Source organism: Zootoca vivipara, chromosome 17 (genome assembly GCF_963506605.1).
Source record: "Zootoca vivipara chromosome 17, rZooViv1.1, whole genome shotgun sequence".
NCBI classification, from domain to species: domain Eukaryota; kingdom Metazoa; phylum Chordata; class Lepidosauria; order Squamata; family Lacertidae; genus Zootoca; species Zootoca vivipara.
The window spans coordinates 7783681-7801731 of record NC_083292.1 but is presented as its reverse complement, the minus strand read 5'-3'; the positions used below and the strand labels follow the sequence as shown (position 1 = coordinate 7801731).

The 18051-nt window shown below is 45.8% G+C and overlaps 1 protein-coding gene across 2 annotated transcripts in view; it reads right to left on the bottom strand.

Moving 5' to 3' along the window:
* ADGRD1 (adhesion G protein-coupled receptor D1) overlaps nucleotides 1-18051 on the bottom strand; it is a 259370-nt gene that overhangs the window by 217279 nt on the left and 24040 nt on the right. For both annotated transcript variants that reach the window (XM_035097840.2, XM_035097838.2), the window contains 7 exons: nucleotides 17467-17643; nucleotides 16132-16386; nucleotides 12722-12786; nucleotides 9634-9789; nucleotides 7517-7576; nucleotides 5168-5285; nucleotides 1538-1648 (listed from right to left, as the gene is read on the bottom strand). In XM_035097840.2, the coding sequence (XP_034953731.2) occupies nucleotides 1538-1648; nucleotides 5168-5285; nucleotides 7517-7576; nucleotides 9634-9789; nucleotides 12722-12786; nucleotides 16132-16386; nucleotides 17467-17643 (942 nt within the window). The remainder of the gene's footprint in view (nucleotides 1-1537; nucleotides 1649-5167; nucleotides 5286-7516; nucleotides 7577-9633; nucleotides 9790-12721; nucleotides 12787-16131; nucleotides 16387-17466; nucleotides 17644-18051) is intronic.

Genomic DNA, 18051 nt, shown 5'->3' with positions numbered 1-18051 from the left:
GGGTGGAGAATTAGACTGAGTTGAGGGGAAAGCTGCTTAGAGGATCACATCAGGAGCAGTGACTACCAACTGCCAAGTCACCTTTGTACATGTGTCAGTTTCCCCTTAGGTAAATAAAATCCCCTTAATAAACCCTGTTTAAGTTTATCCTGCCTCCAGTGATGGTGAGTCTCTCATGCTCAAGCTTAACAGCTCACAGTACGTTTCCGAGCACAATTTAAAGTCTTGGTGCTAACCTTTAAACCCCTAAATGGCCTTGGCCCTGTATACCTGAAGGAGCATCTCCACCACCACCCCCATCATTCAGCCCAGACACTGAGGTCCAGCTCTGAGGACCTTCTGGCGGTTCCCTCACTGCAAGTAGTGAAGTTACAGGGAGCTAGGCAGAGGGTCTTCTCAGTCGTGGCACCCACCCTGTGGAACACCCTCCCATCAGATGTCAAAGAGACAAACAATTATATGACTTTTAGAGGACATCTGAAGACAGCCCTGTATAGGAACATTTTTAAGGTTTTATGTATTATTGTGTTTTCATATTGTGCTGGGAGCAGCCCAGAGTGGCCCAGTCAAATGGCCAGCATAAAAGTAATAAAATTATCATCACTATTATTTCCAGTAGTGAAAGACCTGGGGAAGCAGAGCTCACTCCGTCATCTGTGCAATGACAGGCCAGCTTCATCTGGCTGCCTCGGTGGGAGAGACAGAAAGCAGGGCTCACTTCATCAACTTTGCTGGGAGGCCCAGATCCATCAGCTGTGGCATTTTCCTCTTCTCTCCCTGTACTTTTACCCTTGTGAATCATGCTCTTCTAAGATTGTAATCCTGTAGGCAAGGACTGTCTTTGTATGTAAGCTGCTCAGAGAGCCTTTGGGGTTGAAGAGCGGGGCACAAATACTCCAATAAACAGATAAATAAAATTACGACGAAGTTTTGAAGCATTCCGAGGGAATGGATGGCAGCCAAAAGTTTAAAGAAATGCAGGCATGGGCACTTCCACTGCAGACAAGGGAGGCTGAGGGAGCAGGAATCCCAGGCACACACCTACCTAGGAGTCAGCCCAAGAGAACACAGTGGGTCTTTTATTCCAAGTAAAAATGCATGGGTAGGATTGCACTGTAAGCCTGCAATCGCAAACATGCTTAGTAGGACAGGGATGGGTAATTGATGGATCTGTTTTCTGATGATTCTGGTGCCAACTGGACCTCCATAATAGCATGTAAAACCAGAGTAAGCTTAAAATTCTGCATCTCCCTGACAAAGCACAGCATTCTCTCTTAACCATCTTCTTCTTTTGTCCATTTCTACAGATAGAAGCTGTGCAGTTGTCTATTGCACCTCCTGTCTCCCCCAGCTAGCATGGCTACTGGTCAGGGGCAATGAGAGCTGTGTCCCAACAGCCGCTGGAGGGAAACATCATTGGCTTCTCTGGGTTAGAAGATTGCAGGACTCATCACTGCAGTAAGCAGTTTGCACATTCAATTAACGGAGAATGATAACCCTTCCCCGTCATAAATCCTTCATAAAGCATAGATCTTACCTTTGTTCTGAAACGCTTCTCCAGGAATAGATATATAACTCTGCCCTTCCAATGGGAAACGGTAGTGGGGCACGCTCAGGTGTAGAGGAGGCATCTTGACCAAAGAGTAATCTGTGTGATAATGCAAGCACATGAAAAAACAATGATAAGGGAGAGGGGGACGACACAATTAATCACATTTACTTCTTAGATTGCTTTGTTTCATCCGTCAATACTGCCTACATATCTTGCAGAAAGCAGAGAAGGGGAAGGTGTTAAGGTTTCAGCAGCTGGAAAGAACAAATGAAGGTGAGCTAACCCAGAAGTAGACCAGGGGCAGCCTTGTCCTGTTTCGACATCTGAGGTAAAACGGGAAGGTGCTGCTGTTGCTCACTCCCCACCCAAGCCCTTCCTCCTTGGTGGAACCCAGAAGCCACAGCCACTTCTTCCCTGTGGACTGTCTTGCCAGAGTGGTGCATGCTCTGGTTATCTCCCACTTGACTACTGCAATGTGCTCTACATGGGGCTACCTTTGAAGGTGACCCGGAAACTGCAATTAATCCAGAATGCGGCAGCTAGACTGGTGACTGGGAGTGGCCGCTGAGACCACATAACACCAGTACTGAAAGACCTACATTGAGAGCCAGTGTGGTGTAGTGGTTAAGAGCAGTAGACTCGTAATCTGGGGAACCAGGTTCGCGTCTCTGCTCCTCCACATGCAGCTGCTGGGTGACCTTGGGCTAGTCACACTTCTCTGGAGTCTCTCAGCTTCGCTCACCTCACAGAGTGTTTGTTGTGGGGGAGGAAGGGAAAGGAGAATGTTAGCCGCTTTGAGACTCCTTCGGGTAGTGATAAAGTGGGATATCAAATCCATTCTTCTTCTTCTTCTTCTTCTTCTTCTTCTTCTTCTTCTTCTTCTTCTTCTTCTTCTTCTTCTTCTTCTTTGGCTCCCAGTACGTTTCTGAGCACAATTCAAAGTGTTGGTGCTGACCTTTAAAGCCCTAAATGGCCTCGGCCCAGTATACCTGAAGGAGCATCTCCACCCCCATCGTTCTGCCCAGACACTGAGGTCCAGCGCCGAGGGCCTTCTGGCAGTTCCCTCACTGCGAGAAGCGAAGTTACAGGGAACCAGGCAGAGGGCCTTCTCAGTAGTGGTGCCTGTCCTGTGAAACGCCCTCCCAGCAGATGTCAAGGCAATAAGCAACTATTTTACTTTTAAAAGACAACTGAAGATGGCCCTGTTTAGAGAAGTTTTTAATGACTGATTTTTTAATGTATTTGTAATCTTTGTTGGAAGCCACCCAGAGTGGCTGGGGAAACCCAGCCAGATGGGCAGGCTATAAATAATTATTATTATTATTATTATTATTATTATTATTATTATTATTATTATTATTTCTCCTGTGGCATTGGTGGGGAAGGGGTCAGGGAACCCCTGACCACCATGAGATAAGTGAGGAGAAGCTGTGGGAGTGGCAAGATTTCACCGGAAACTGAGGACACAGCTTCTCCTTGCTTCTCAGTCCACCTCATGGGTGGGCCGGTCCTGCTGTTGGACATTGTGGCTGGAGGGGCAGAAGGCAGGAACAAACCCACAGTAGATGAAGCCAGAGCCAATGAGAGGTAGCAGCAAATAATTCTGGGTTCGTCCCCATCCTTCTCCAGGCTGAGCTATACAATGGCAACATTGTGGCAGAGGAAGCTGATAGCCAGGGACTAGTAGTAAGCAGAAAGGAAGGCAGGTGGGGCCTGGCAGAGGGAAGACGGAGGTTGGTGAGGCAGTGCCCCACTATCCCCAATAACCAGCCTTCACTGAGTTTGCCTATCCTTTTGCATCTGGCCTGAAACAAGCAAGGCCTCGGTCCTGTATACCTGAAGGAGCGTCTCCACCCCCATCGTTTAGCCCGGACACTGAGATCCAGCGCCGAGGGCCTTCTGGCGGTTCCCTCACTACGAGAAGCAAAGCTACAGGGAACCAGGCAGAGGGCCTTTTCGGTAGTGGCGCCCTCTACCATCAGAGGTCAAGGCAATAAACACCCTCCCATCGGAGGTCAAGGCAATAAACAACTACCTGACATTTAGAAAACACCTAAAGGCAGCCCTGTTTAGGGAAATTTTTAATCTGTGATATTTTAATGTATTTTGCTATTTGTTGGAAGCCACCCAGAGTGGTGGGGGAAACCCGGCCAGATGGACAGGGTATAAATGAAGAAGAAGAAGAAGAAGAAGAAGAAGAAGAAGAAGAAGAAGAAGAAGAAGAAGAAGAAGAAGAAGAAGAAGAAGAAGAAGAAGAAGAAGAAGAAGAAGAAGGGAGCCATGTAAGCAGAAAATGCCACTTTCTTTGTTGTCTCTCCAATCCAATTGTTAGCTAGGGTTGCCCTACGCCCAGAATTTCCTTGACATATCCGAAATACTGAAGCAATCAGGCAGAAATCGGCTAAAATGCCCGAACGTATGGCAAACCATGTCAGCAGTGTCATTTTTTTGCTCGGCAACTTTGGGCAAAACTAGAAAGCTGAACAACTTTGGCAGATTCTCACTTTTTGAAATATGGCAACCCTATCTTAGCAGCCCTGCATAGAATCATATGCTGCAGTAGGTCGAGGCACCAGCAGATTCTCTAACTTTGGAAGTGCTGATTATACAATTGGCTGTCCCTATGTGAGGCCCGTGTGCTGGGCTGCTTCACAATGTGCTTGTATAACAGCAGAAAATGGCCTGTGGCAAATGGGCAAATAATAATATAGAAGCAGCTCTGCTGGATCATGCCTAAGGCCCATCTAGTCCAGCATTCTACTCTCACAGTGGCCAGCCAGATGCCCATGGGAAGCCTGAAAGCAGGATCTGAGAGCAACAAAGCTCTTCCCATCTGCGATTTCCTGCAACTGGTATTCAGAAGCATATCACCTGTGACAGTGAAGGTGGAACATAGCCATCATAGGTACTGGCCGTGGACAGCCTTATCTACCATCAATTTGTCGAATCCTCTTTTAAAGCGATCCGTGCTGGTGGCTATCACTACCTCCTGTGGGATCGAGTTCCACAGTTTAACTATGTGCTGCACAAGAAGTAGCTTCTTTTGTCCTTCCTGAATCCTCCAGCATATAATTTCATTACATATCCCCTGAGTTCTAGTATTGTCTCATATTCTAGAGGTCTGTGCATCAGCCCTTCCTGGAGGCAATAATATAAAATCAGAAGCCCCTGGATCCCAGTTCCCACACAGCTACCTCATCCAAGAAAGATGTGTGTGCTAGAAAATAGTTTTTTCATGGTGGCAGAATTGGAGAAGCCTTAGCATAGGATGTTTTTAAGCACGGGACTAAATTAGTGTGGACCAATGCATGGTAGGCCACCAACTAATCATTGCAATAACTATGTGAAACATAGAACCATTAGAAACCTACTTTTGGAGACCTGCAACCGAATCAAAAGGCATTGGTTAATATTCTTCCTTCCTTCCCTCCAATCCACTGTATAAACTCTTTTGTGATGGATGCAGTTTTCCCCCAGCCCTGATTAAAAGAGGGGAGGATGTCTTCCTGTTCCTTGTCACCAAGTGAAAAGCTGCAGACACAGACATGTCATATTGCAATTATCCAGATTCTAGTTTCAGAACAGGTGTCTGTGCATGTGCCAGATAAGCCTCACCTGCCACAGATGATGTGCCTTCGACTGTTATGGCTGATGGGCTTCCTCCAAGATTGCGGCCCACATGAAACATCACACTGTCAATTGTTTCAACTAAGTCTTGAGCAATGGGTACTGTCTGAGAAGCAAACCAAAAAAGAGCCACGGTTATGATTGTGTGGAGTAGCAAAGGGAACCTTATGTCAAATGTGGGACTGAGAGATCCAGCACTCCTTGTTGAAGATAGGGCTGCACATAGCCTACCATAATCTGGGGTGCTGATCTGGTGCCCATGGCAGCAGCATTGCATGAGCTCACAGTGCCCAGTGCTGGCATGCACGCAACGGAGGGGTGCATGTACTGGGGAATCAGGGCACGGAGGGTGAAGGAGCCCACAGTAGAACCCCAGTGCTCACCGCCAACACTGCTGGAGTGACCCCACACTGCATCAGAGCCAAGCACAGCTGCGCTGTGGCACCTTCCCACCCAGACAGGTGGCAGCTAGACCAGTTGATGGAGCACTTGGGAGGGGCAAACCAGGAGCCCCCATGCTGTGCCCCCAGTGTGCCCCATCCAGGTGCTCCTCCAAGTGTTGCTTCCTCTGATGCCAGGAGAGGAGTACTGGGCCAGGCCAGGCTTGGGGCACCTGCATGGGGGCGCATGCTTTGTGCCCCCTCGAAAATCCATGGCTGGTTTAACCTGCGGGATCCGTAACCAGGAAGAGACAAAGTTCCAAAGGGAATGGAGTAAATTTATTGACTATATGGAGAACTGTAGAAGTTTAAAGGCACTTGAAGGACTGAAATAAATCCTACGAACTGGTTTTAAACATGTGGGTAAAAAGGAACTGCGAGTCACAGCTCGGCAGAGCGAAATGATTTGACATTGGTGAATATAAGATGTAATGTAGGGGGGAAATTGTTTTTGTTGTTTGATTATCTGGAAAATTTAATAAAAGTTTATTTGGAAGAAAAAGCCAAAAATCCGTGGCTAGGGTCACAAGCCCTCTGCCACTCCCACGCTACAACCCTGGCGCCTGATTGGGCCAATCTGATCCAGGACCATCTAGGGACCACCCACCCTGGATTCACCCCCAATTCAATTCAGGGTTTGGAATAATGTTTAATGATGATGATGATTATTATTTAAGCCTAATTTGTGAATTAACTAATTAAAAAATGATACAGATAAGAACATAGGAATCAACTCCTAGGAGCTGAGGTCATATGTGTGGAGGAAAAACTTAAACATGTAGCAGAGTTTCCTAAATAGAGCAGAGGCCATATTTCATCCAGCGGAGCTTTACTTGTACTGAAGGCAAATGTAGCTTAATGGTCACAAATCCAATACATTCAGGATTGGCACAGTCCATAAAAATCCAGTTGCAGCACTTGCAAAACTTATAAACTTATAACAAGACTAAAACTTAACACTAAGTGAACTATGTACAGAACAGCACAACAGAAGGAAGAGAGATCTAAAGAGAAATAAAATAAAACCCAGGCTCCTTCTGCCCTATATTTATATCCAGCATGACCTTAATTGAAAGAGATAAGAGAACTAGTTCAAACCAGCTTCCCAGAAGGTATAACCCAAACAATCATGAAGCTTCTGCCTGCTTCTCTCACACAGAGAAGCTTCTAGTAGCTTCTAGAATCCTCTTGTATTAATCAGAATGGGAAAGATCTCCACACATTAGATCTATAGTTTCTGCACTAAGAAATGCAGACTGACATCCTTCACCTCCCCCTAAAATATTTGAGCCCCCAATGATGGGAATCGCCATTCAAATTCTGTGTGTGTGCGTGTGCGTGCGTGTGTGCACGCGCGCGCGCGCACACACACACACACACACTGGATCATGTGATCAGTTATGTGGGGCAGGGCTTACCTGAGCCCCCCCCAAAAAAAAATTTCAAGTTGGCACCCTTGGATCAGAAATAGACTAGTCCAGGCATCCCCAAACTTCGGCCCTCCAGATGTTTTGGACTACAATTCCCATCTTCCCCGACCACTGGTCCTGTTAGCTAGGGATCATGGGAGTTGTAGGCCAAAACATCTGGAGGGCCGCAGTTTGGGGGTGCCTGGACTAGTCCATCTGCCCCAATTGTGCATGGGCCATCACAGATCAAACACCAGCAAGCAAAGTTCTATGTATATCACTTGCAACACTAAGTACATAGTCCAAATCCCATGGACAAAGGAAAAAGCAGAATGGGGGAGGCAGTTTGGAGAAGAAATATAGTGGACAGGTGAGCAAATGAAGCATCCGTTCCCTTTTACCACATCACTTAAAAAAAAAAAATCTTAGGGGCAAGAAAAGTGGCAAGTTGGTTACAGGTTTGCAGTTCATGTGTAGCAAGGCGTTACCTGTGACATTTCATTCCAGCCGTGAAACGAAAGCACACCTTCCACAGTTTTAAAGAAGACCTGCAAATAAATAAACCCCAGGTCATTTTGTTACAATATCAACACCCTCTGCCCCCATCCCCTCCATCCCCCAGGAAATAGCATTTGAGTCAGGGCACCCCAGGTGAATATTCACTCTAAAATAATAGACACAAAATCCATGCATCTCACAGAGAACCACATGTGCCTGCTGCTTAGCTCATTAAATATTGTACAATGATATTTTAAGGCAGAAGGGTATTTATGGACACTAACAGGACAATAAAACTCCGATTACATTTGCATCCATTTATGCATTATGCTCAAGGTATTAAAACCCATGTACAAAAGCAAAATGTTTGAAGCTGACTAAACCTTGGAGGGGATAAGGCGGGAGAGGGGAAATGCTTGTAGTGTGTGTGTGTGTGTGTGTGTGTGTGTGTGTGTGTGTGTGTGTGTGGTGTGTGTGTGTAGGTGTGTATGAGAACATATATGAGAACACCAGTTGCCAGACAGGATCTTTATAACCTGATATCTACAGCAATTATTTCAATAGAAGAGGAAAGGGACCCATCTCTGCAAAAGTTTATCACAGTTTCCTTCTCCCATTTCAACGCTGCATTAATTCAGTTGGTTTATACCTTTCCACTGCAGAACATGTTTTCATTAGCTGTAGCTTAGCGGTAGAGCAGGTGTTTTGGACTGGAAGTTGGAGGGGGGGGAAGCAGAGTAGCAGACAAAAGTGATGGTTCAACTCCATAGTTTGTTCTCCACCCAAACCGTTCAACTGAAGCGTACTTAACCCGAGGTATGAGTGTAATTGGTTCCGGAAGTCCGTACTTAACCTGAAGCGTACTTAATCTGAAGCGAACTTTCCCATTGAAAGTAATGGAAAGTGGATTAATCCGTTCCAGACAGGTCCGCGGAGTACTTAAACTGAAAATACTCAAACCGAGGCGTACTTAAACCGAGGTATGACTGTAATAAATAAAAGTATAAAAGCACCCCTCCTCCTATGCCACAATCTGGCTCTTCCCCCCCCCACATCCCACACAGTGGCTAAAGACACAGAACCATAGAAAGACCCCAGGGGTCATCTAGTCCAACCCCCTGCAATTCAGGATTCAAAGCTCAATCACATGAATAATATTACATCCACTCTGGCCATCTGAGAATAAAATTCAATAGGTAGACCCCAAAAAATGGAAGAGAGGGGGGCTAATATGCATTTTATTTTCCTTTTTTTCTGAGCAAACAATCTGTGTATCTGCTACCCATGGGTTTAGCAGGACAATCACTGTCAAAATCACAGCTGATTACTGTCACAGCCAGAGCTCCAGCCCAGCAGTGCTAAAAGGGGAATAATCCGCCTGCTTCTGAAATCAGTGCCAGAGTTTTGTTAGCAGAGAGCAACTTCTCGACTCTGTCAAGCTCAAAATCCTCCAGGCATTGCTGCCCATAGTGCACAAAGCAAAGAGGGAGCGCAGAAGCCCTTTAGCTCAGCTACATAATGGGGCTAGAGCAGAAAAATCCAGGGAAGTCAGCACAAATTCTCTCTGATCCGTAGCAAGTGCCAAATGGCCTGTGAGTAAAGATGGGGCAGGGGAGAGGAACTCAATTTTGTTTGCCTTTTAGCGAGAAACCAGCTAGTTCGCACTTCTCAAACCAATAAGCAAAACGGAACACGGTTATCTTTAGGTGTACTGTACTTCTAAACGAAATTTAGCTCTCCTTATGTGCTCTTCTCCATAGTTTGTTCTCCACCCAAACCGTGTGCACAAAAATGCATATATCCGTAGAAATGAAGCAAAAACTAATTATATTAGAGGGGAATACTTGCAAATAAAGGGTACATTAATCAAACAAGTTTGAGGTACTTGCCACCTTGTCATTCTATCCCCACAACATTGTTTTCAGTGTACAGGCATTGCCTCAGTCCCGTCCCCTATGGCCAACTCTACAAACTGCCTTATTTGTTTAATAAAGAGATGGAGAGATGAAGGGAATTTACTTCAATAAATTCACTAACAGGTGAAGGAGATTCACCTCAGTCAATTGGTAAAGTACCTCATTAAGTTGAAGAAATGAAGAAAATTTACCTCAGTAAGGTTGAAGGCCGTATTTGCCGTAAGTGACTCGTTGGGTAAGGCATGGGAAATGTTTCCTAAATAGTCCAACATGGTATATGGCCGGTGAAAGTTTCCTCTCTCCTCTGTAAGGTTAATTATTATGGGCTGGTATGCATTTCTGGACAGCTAAAAGGGTGACACAAAAAGCACATATTAGCACTTTCTGCTCCTCATCTCCCTAGCTCATTGAAATGAATGGTTGTTTTTGTTCAACATAAGACCTTCTGAATACTACAACCCAAAATGGTTAGAAGTGGTGGATATCTACTCTAACATCGGAATCTTAGAGAGATAAATTTAGAGAATATTTTTCCATGTATAAGACTAGGTTTTTTTCCTTAAAAAATAATGTCTAAAATTAGGGGGCATCTTATACTCTAGGCCATCTCCCCCCATTTTCTTAAATCTGAGTCCCAAAAAATAGGGAGCGTCTTATACATGGGGGCATCTTATAGACAGAAAAATAAGGTACCGGTATTTATTATTATTATTTCAGAAACTTTCCATCTCACTTTTTGGCCCCTGAAAGGGCTCTCAATGAAGCTTCCGAGTTAAACACACACAAAAATGATGGAAATATGTTTTCATGGGTCATTTTGCTGCTGCAATTTTCTCCCTGCCCTGATCTTCCCACATCACAACCTTTCTCCTCTGTCCCAGCCCCCAATGTCCAAAACTTTCGCCATTCTGATCCTGCGGAAGCTCTTCATCTTTACTGTGGGAGCTCTTCACAACCCAACTGTACAACAAGGTTGGGAAGTCTCAGTCTCAAGAGCCATATGTGGCCCTCTGAGACTCTCTATATGGCCCTTGAGACTCTTCCCAAGCCACACCACCCCATCCCCACAGGCCACTCCCCTTTGAGTGTTTTGTCCCTGGCTGAAATGTGCCATTAAATTCTTGCCTGCCTGGATGGAAGACAGAGAAGGGTGTGTGCAGAAACTAGTTTACTCTACAGAGGTAAAATTGCTCCTCCCCTTGCTTGCCAAGAAGGAAGGAGGAGGATGTGTGGTTTGTGTGTGTGGCCCTCCAGCTCCCATCAGGCCCAGTCAACGTGGCCTGTCGGAGTGTTGTGGGTATCAATGAGTTAAACACTCTGTGCTAATTGGGAATGCTGACTCAGCAGCATGCGATGACTAGGCATCATGAGACATGGGGTGTTGCCTAATGGATCCATTGCCAGGTAGTATAAAGAGGCATGGTTGACTTTAGTTGGTAGGGGTATGAAGAGGTCATGGCTTCTCCCCTGAATGTACCCCTGTATGCTGTGTATAGAAGACTGCTTTATGATGCTGCAAGACTGTAATGAATAAAAGCTTAATAGTCAAGAACGATGGTCTACCCAGCCTAGCAATCAGTTTCCAGGAGTGACCAGCCAAATGTCTCCAGGTACTCACAAGTAGTGCATGCAGGTTAAGTTGGCTAACCCTGGGGGTCCATCACAGGGTATGGAGGCTCTGTTTAGCTACCATGGCTTTCCCCCTAAAATTTTCCATTACATGCCACACCACAGAAAGACCCTCCAAAATGTTTTGAGGAGCAGTGGTGGAATTTAGTCTGAGCACATGCCGGCACAACGAGAAGAACCTTTTACCGCGGATTTCAGCCTGTTAAATTGCAGCTCAACGCAGTGAAACAATCCTGACAACTAGCAAGCAGTAAGCGGGAAAGCTTTTAAGGAAAACAAAACAAAACACACATCAGACACGTTTCACCCACATACTGAGTGGAAATTGCTTTCCTTCCCATTCAGGCTAAACATGCTTGATAACAGCTGCATCAAAATCCCATTAGTTTTTGGTCATGTTCATTTTTAGACTTGCGGGGTGAAAGCCGAATTCTGATGGAAGGGAAAGCAGCCAAAGCGATCGCTCTAGCAACAGACGTACTTGTGCTGGGAGTTAGAAGCTGAAAACTTTGCTTCCAGCTATTTTATTCTCCATATATATATATATCCATATCCAACTCCCAAGAGACTGTGATCTACTCCCAGTATATGTATGTGTGTGTGTGTGTACATATATATATATATAAACTGGCAGTGATCTACCCATTGTCATTGGAGAGAGGAGGAGCGTGCATGGGGTGGGGTGGGTGGATTGCCCAGAATTGTTTAGCTTTTTTTAGGAGAGAAGTGCCCAGAGTTGTTGAGCTTTTTTGGGGAGGATTGCACAAAGGTTTTTTTAGCTTTTCCCCTATAACTTTTTGTACACGATAAGGATCCCATAATCTATCAGGATCAGCCAGGGATCTACCAGTAGATCACTGGTTGGACATCTCTGATACACACACACACACACACACACACACACACACACACACACACACACACACCCCTGTGCAAATTAATTGAAACAAAGCATGTTTTCTATGCCACATCGATCAGTCTGTTAAGCATCCACAAAAGAAGATGTTTTGGGTATGCTTCAGTTATTATGGTGTCGGAAGCCTGCAGCCAATAGAAGGAATGATGTGTTCACCACAATATATTGAGGTTCTACAAAAGAGAGTTATTCCAGAGCTGGAAAAGAGGTAACTGGGATATTGCAGCAGGACCTAGCTCCCTGTCACACATCGAAAGTGGTGAAGAAATTCATGACAGAGCAGCAAATAAGGTACTTGATTGGCCTTATTGGACAAAAGACATGCGGACATGGGCAGCCCGGCACCAGAAGTCGCTTCTGCGCATGTCTGGACATGCGCAGAACCGATTTCCGGTGCCGCTCTGCCCATGTCTGGGCACCGGAAATCGGGCAGAGCCGGCACCGGAAGTCGCTTCTGCACATGTCTGGACATGCGCAGAACTGATTTCCGGCCGCACCACTGGGTGAGGCTGCTAATCCCTTATTTTCCAACCTGGAAGTTGACAGCTATGGCCCTGATCTGCACAGTCACCTTTTCCGCCAAAACACCCTGGGAGCTGCAGCTTCATCATGGTGCTGAGAGTTGTCAGGAGTCCCCTGTTCCCCTCCCAGAGCTACAATTTCCAGAGTGGTTTAACAGTCAATCCCTTTCCCTATATGCAGCTCGAAGAAAAGAGATCCAGGAATGTGCTTACCATCGGAAGGGTTGCAGTTCCCTGCCATCCCCATGGAGCTGCTGAAGAAAACAATGACTGGTCACCTAGAAACGAAAGAAAATATTAGATATAAATTGCTCCTGTGCCTTAAAATCGCTGCAGTACCTGATGTAAGATTGGACGGGGGTTGGGGGAGAGAAAACTCAAAACAACCTAACACAATCCTGCAAATATTGTCCCAGCTTGAAAGTGCTGCCTGCCTGCCTGCCTGCCTGCCCTCCTTAACATGCAGAATAAACAGATGGGCAATGCAAACAGGGCATCTTAGCTACCCAGGTATCTTCAAGAGAGCTTCCTCTACTTTGAGCATTCAATTCTTCAAATGTGCCCCCCCCTTTTAGCTGGCTCCCTGCACACTGCAGTTTGTAAATCAGGGACAAACTACACACAATACGCCCTTCACACAATGAGCCATTGTGATAATGGCTTTCAAAGCTTAAATGGTACCTTAGTTGTGGGGTCTCCAGTTCAAATGTGGATGGGGTACTGAGTTATTATTCTGATAATATATCAAGTTTCTATACTGTCCTTCAGCTGAGGATCACAGGGTGGTATCATAGCTGCCAAGTCTCCCATTTTTCGTGGGAAACCCCCGTATTTTGAACCGTTTCCCGCTGGCAGCCCAGATTGAAAAAAATCCCATAAATCCCTCTGATTTCTTACCTGCCAGGGAGGCTCCATTGTGGGTACTGGCGCTGCCCGATTTCTGGTGCCCATACATGGGTAGCGCGGCACCGGAAGTTGCTTCTACGCATGTCCAGACATGTGTAGAAGCGACTTCCGCTGCTGCGCCACTGCTGATCCCACATTTTTCAGCAGGAGACTTGGCATATATGGGTGGTATACAATTCAGAAACACAAAAATATATACCATGGAAACAAACAAAAACAATACCTCCCCCCCCCTTTTTTTAAGGCCATCAATTGTTTAATTAACCAAAGGCCTGGTAGAAGAGGAATGTTTTTGCTTGGCACCTAAGGGTGTGTAACAACAGCACCAGGCAAGCCTCCCAGGGACATCTGGCTTTTGTGCAGAAAGTTTTGGGTTCAATCCTTGGTATCTCCAGAAAGGGTTGGGAATATCCCAAAGTCTGGAGTCCTGGAGATCAGCTGTGAGTGAGTGTAAACAATGCTGAGAGAGATGGCCCATGCGTCTGACTAGGGCAGCTTCCTATGGGTAGTGGGGAGGGAGTCTTCAGGCATTTGCCCCTCTGGTGTGGTCCTGATCCACTTCCCCAACCTGAAACCTGCTGCTCACACTGCAAGAAAAGCTTCCATGACAACGTATCGTGTGGTTGGGGGTCTCACCTAATTTGGCCTTCCACAACCAATGCACTTCATTCCTCAGAGCAGGCTTCTTCAAACTCGGCCCTCCAGATGTTTCTGGCCTACAACTCCCATGATCCCTAGCTAGCAGGACCAGTGGTCAGGGGTGATGGGAATTGTAATATCAAAACATCTGGAGGGCCGAGTTTGAGGAAGCCTGCTCAGGAGGGAGCACTGTCAACTCCCGACACCAACCCCTCCCCGCATTCCACTGGTGCAAATTCTCTTCTGCACTCCCTTATTTTTAAAAAAGAAGAAGCATTGGGTCCCGTTCTCTCCCCCACCCCCCACCCCGCCGGTTCTTTATTTCTGAACAACACACTGTGTAAGGTACAACCGTGGGTAAACTTGGAGTGTGGAATTAAAAGGAGTGGGGATTGTGAGAGGAGAAAACGGGGGGGGTGTAATAAAAGCATCGAGTGGTATTTGAGGGAGTTATGTAAGCAATGATACATGTAGGTAATCCAGTTCTTTCTGTTGAATCAACTAGTATTAAAAGTCATCTGTAAATACCTGCGCAGGCAAACCAACTGTTCTAGGAAGCATTTTCCTGGCACAGTCTTTTAAACATAATCTCCTAAGGGATGAGACCATAGCTCAGAACCACAGTGACGCTTTGCATGCAGATGGTCCCAGGTTCAATACCGGGCGGCATCTCCATTTAAAAGCAGCCTGCGGCAGATAATGGGAATGAACTTCTTTCCTGAGACACCCTGGAGAGACACTGCCAGTTAAGGTAGACAATACGGGGCTGGATGGATAAATACCCTGACCCAGTGGCAGCTGGTGCCCACTGGGGCTGGTGGGATGGAATGCAGGAAGCCCAAACAGCAAGCAGAACCAGAGCCAAGGACAATGAGTCCAAATGTTGCCCCCACCCTCCTCCCTCCTACATTCTAAGCAAGCAACCCTGAAGCTAAGCAGGAGGAAACTGACAAGCAATTCCACCTCTGGGGACCAGTTGCGTACCTTCCAACACAATGCAGCAGCCTAGATCTGGAACACCATCTTCTGGGTCTGCACTCCCATGTGAGTCAAGTGCCCCACACAAGATCATGGCTCCCCCAAAAGTGTTTTTTTCTGGTCACAGGACCCCAAAACCTGTGTTTTGGGTGCTGTGCCCGAAATCACACGAGATTGTGGCAGCCTTTTTGGACACTGTCCACTCACAGGAAAAAAAACACAGGATGATCCCTTTTTTCCAGGACAATTGACAAGTATGTAAGTTGTAAGCAAGCAAACAGGCAGGTGTGGGCTAGCTGAGAGACTAGAGTTGATGGGAGAGCTCCTTATCCACTCTAATGAACCAGCCTCCACTGGCCTGACCTGATGTATGTTATCTGTCCCATGAATAAAAATCATAAAAATACCATGTAAGTACTGTATGATCAATACGGGTGCCTTCTCTTTTCCACTTTGGAGGTGGCAATCACCTCTTGTCAATCTTAAAGTTTGGTGCTTTATCGGCAATGAAACGATCTATGGCAGCCCACCCCAACTTGGTGCCTTCCAGAAATTATTGTAATATGACTCCCATCATCCCTGAGGGTCAATCACGCTGGCTGAACTGGTTGGTTGGTTTGATTGATTGATTGATTGATTGATATCTGGTGAGAGTTTGAGTCCAAAATTTCCAGAGGGTACCATGCTGTGGATTTGCATTCAACATGCACTCATTATCATTTTGCAACATGCAACATTCTCACTTTGTCTAGAGTTTGCAAAGCCCTAGTTAATGGGGAAGAGACTTCCGCTGCAAGGTCATAGAGAACATTGGTACATCTAGGGTTGCCAGACTCAATAGAGGACAGGACTTCTGTGCCTTTAATTGCCCTGCTCTCTTTTGAGTCTGTAAACCTTAAAGAGAAACCAGCAGACCCTTTGTTTAATTTCCAAGCAAAGGGTCTGCTGGTTTCTCTTAAGGTTTACAGACTCAAAAGAGAGCAGGGCAATTAAAGGCACAGAAGTCCTGTCCTCTATTGAGTCTGGCAACCCTAGGTACATCTCTTCTGGATTGCATGCAATCCTTTCTAGAAAGAAAAAAAAGCACCATTTTCACTTACCTACAGCAGCAGTAAAATACTGCTCAATCTCATTGGCCGTGAGCACTCTTTCCCATATGATAAATTCATCAAAAGCCCCATTGACGTAACGCTTAGCCTGGTCACCCTCTGACCCTGTCAACATGTTTGAATTGGAGTCATCGTAGCTGTAGAAAAGTGTCCCCTTTGGATCAGTGGTATTTAAGGTTCCATTGACATAGACTTTCAAGCCATCTTCAGATTTCCAGGTAAACAGAACATGAGTCCATTGGGGACCTGAATGAAAAGCACAGAAAGCTAGTGCAGACACCTTAACTCTATAAACCCATTTAAGAATGCAAGAAGAGCCTTGGTGGGTCAGCCCAAAATCCCTACAGCAATCTGTTTCCCACAGTGCCCAACCAGATGGCTATGCAAAGCCCATAAGTAAGGTATGAGGACAAGAGCCCTCGCCCCCTGTTGTTCCCCAGTGACTGGTATTCTGAGACCTGTAGATATCTGGTCTTCAGGGTAGTAGATTGCTCTCATGACTAGTAGCCATTGATAGCATTACCCTCCATGAATGGGACTACTCAAATTCATTTCCCTCTACTAATGCGATTGTGTAGGTTGTCTGCAAATCGTAACTGCTATGCATTTAATGGGGGGAGGGGAATACATTTTCTCAATATAGTACCATGTTTGTCTATCCCCACCCCCCTTTAAAGCCATCCAAACTAGAGGCTATCACAATAGGTATCAATGAGTAATTAAATGACGCAATTCATTATGTGAAGAAGCAGTCTATTTTGTCTTTCCTAGATAATTCACCAGGAGGAATTAATGGACTTACATTAGTCAATTCCAATGGGTCTGCTCTGAGTCAAACTAACGTTGGATGCAACCCTAAGTTTCTAGCCTGTATGACACTGCCTGGTGAATTCTCAGAAGCTGAGTAAGATTTCTAGTGCTCAGGATAGTGAGGTTTCAGTACGCCACTGCTCCACCTCACGATTAGTGGAACTAGAATTGTGCAGATAAGCATTCAACTTGGCATCCTTTATGCAATTCTGGCAGGCTACAGAACCCAGCTTTTCTCAATGCAGAATTGTGGCAAACTTAAGCGCAGACATCCCCAATAATAGCTGCATAATGGAAGGGAGAAGTTCAAGGGATGTAGCTTTTCTCCATCACAGTGCAATGGGGAGGAAAGGATCTATACTTTCAATACTCTCTTCTTTGCTAGGCAGCTGTAAAGGCAGAATACTTCGCCTTTTAAGACCCTTTGAATGTGACCTTTTAATGTAAAGATACATTAGCTATGGTTTATCACTAAATTTCAATGAATCCATACAGAGCTGAAAAATCCAAATTTACCTGGCGGAATGAAATCAGCTTCCCACTTCTTTGAAGTCTGGTGGTTAAAGAGCTCTATAGACCCTTTGCTTTCACTGAAGTAGACTTTAAATCCACTGGAAAGTACCTGGTCGCCATATGCAGGAGGTGGCTTTGTCTGCTGCTCCTGAGTCTTCCAGAAAAAAGAGAAGGTTACACCTAAAAAAAATGGCAAAAAGAACATGAATGGTCTGTGAGAAGATAGACATGGAACTGAAGTTCATCAGAACAGAGGTGGGTGCGGCCCTCCTTGAGCAGGGCACGCCTCAGTCGTGCTTCCACTCGGAGCCCTGCGCCGCCTGTTCCCCTGTTGCCTTTCCCCAAAGGAAAACTCAGCTTGGGGATGAAGCAGGGCCATCCCTGTCGTTGGGTAGAGGGAGGCAGCCACCTAAGGCAGCAGATGCTGGGGAGGGAGGGGCAGAGAGCAGCAGCATAGAGCTGCATGTGTCACATCAGGATGGCCCAATCGATCCATTTCGGTTTCTCCCAGTTTCTCATTTTTCCAGTCTTAAATTCAGATTTTCACATTTCCAAACCAGAATAATAATAATAATAATAATAATAATA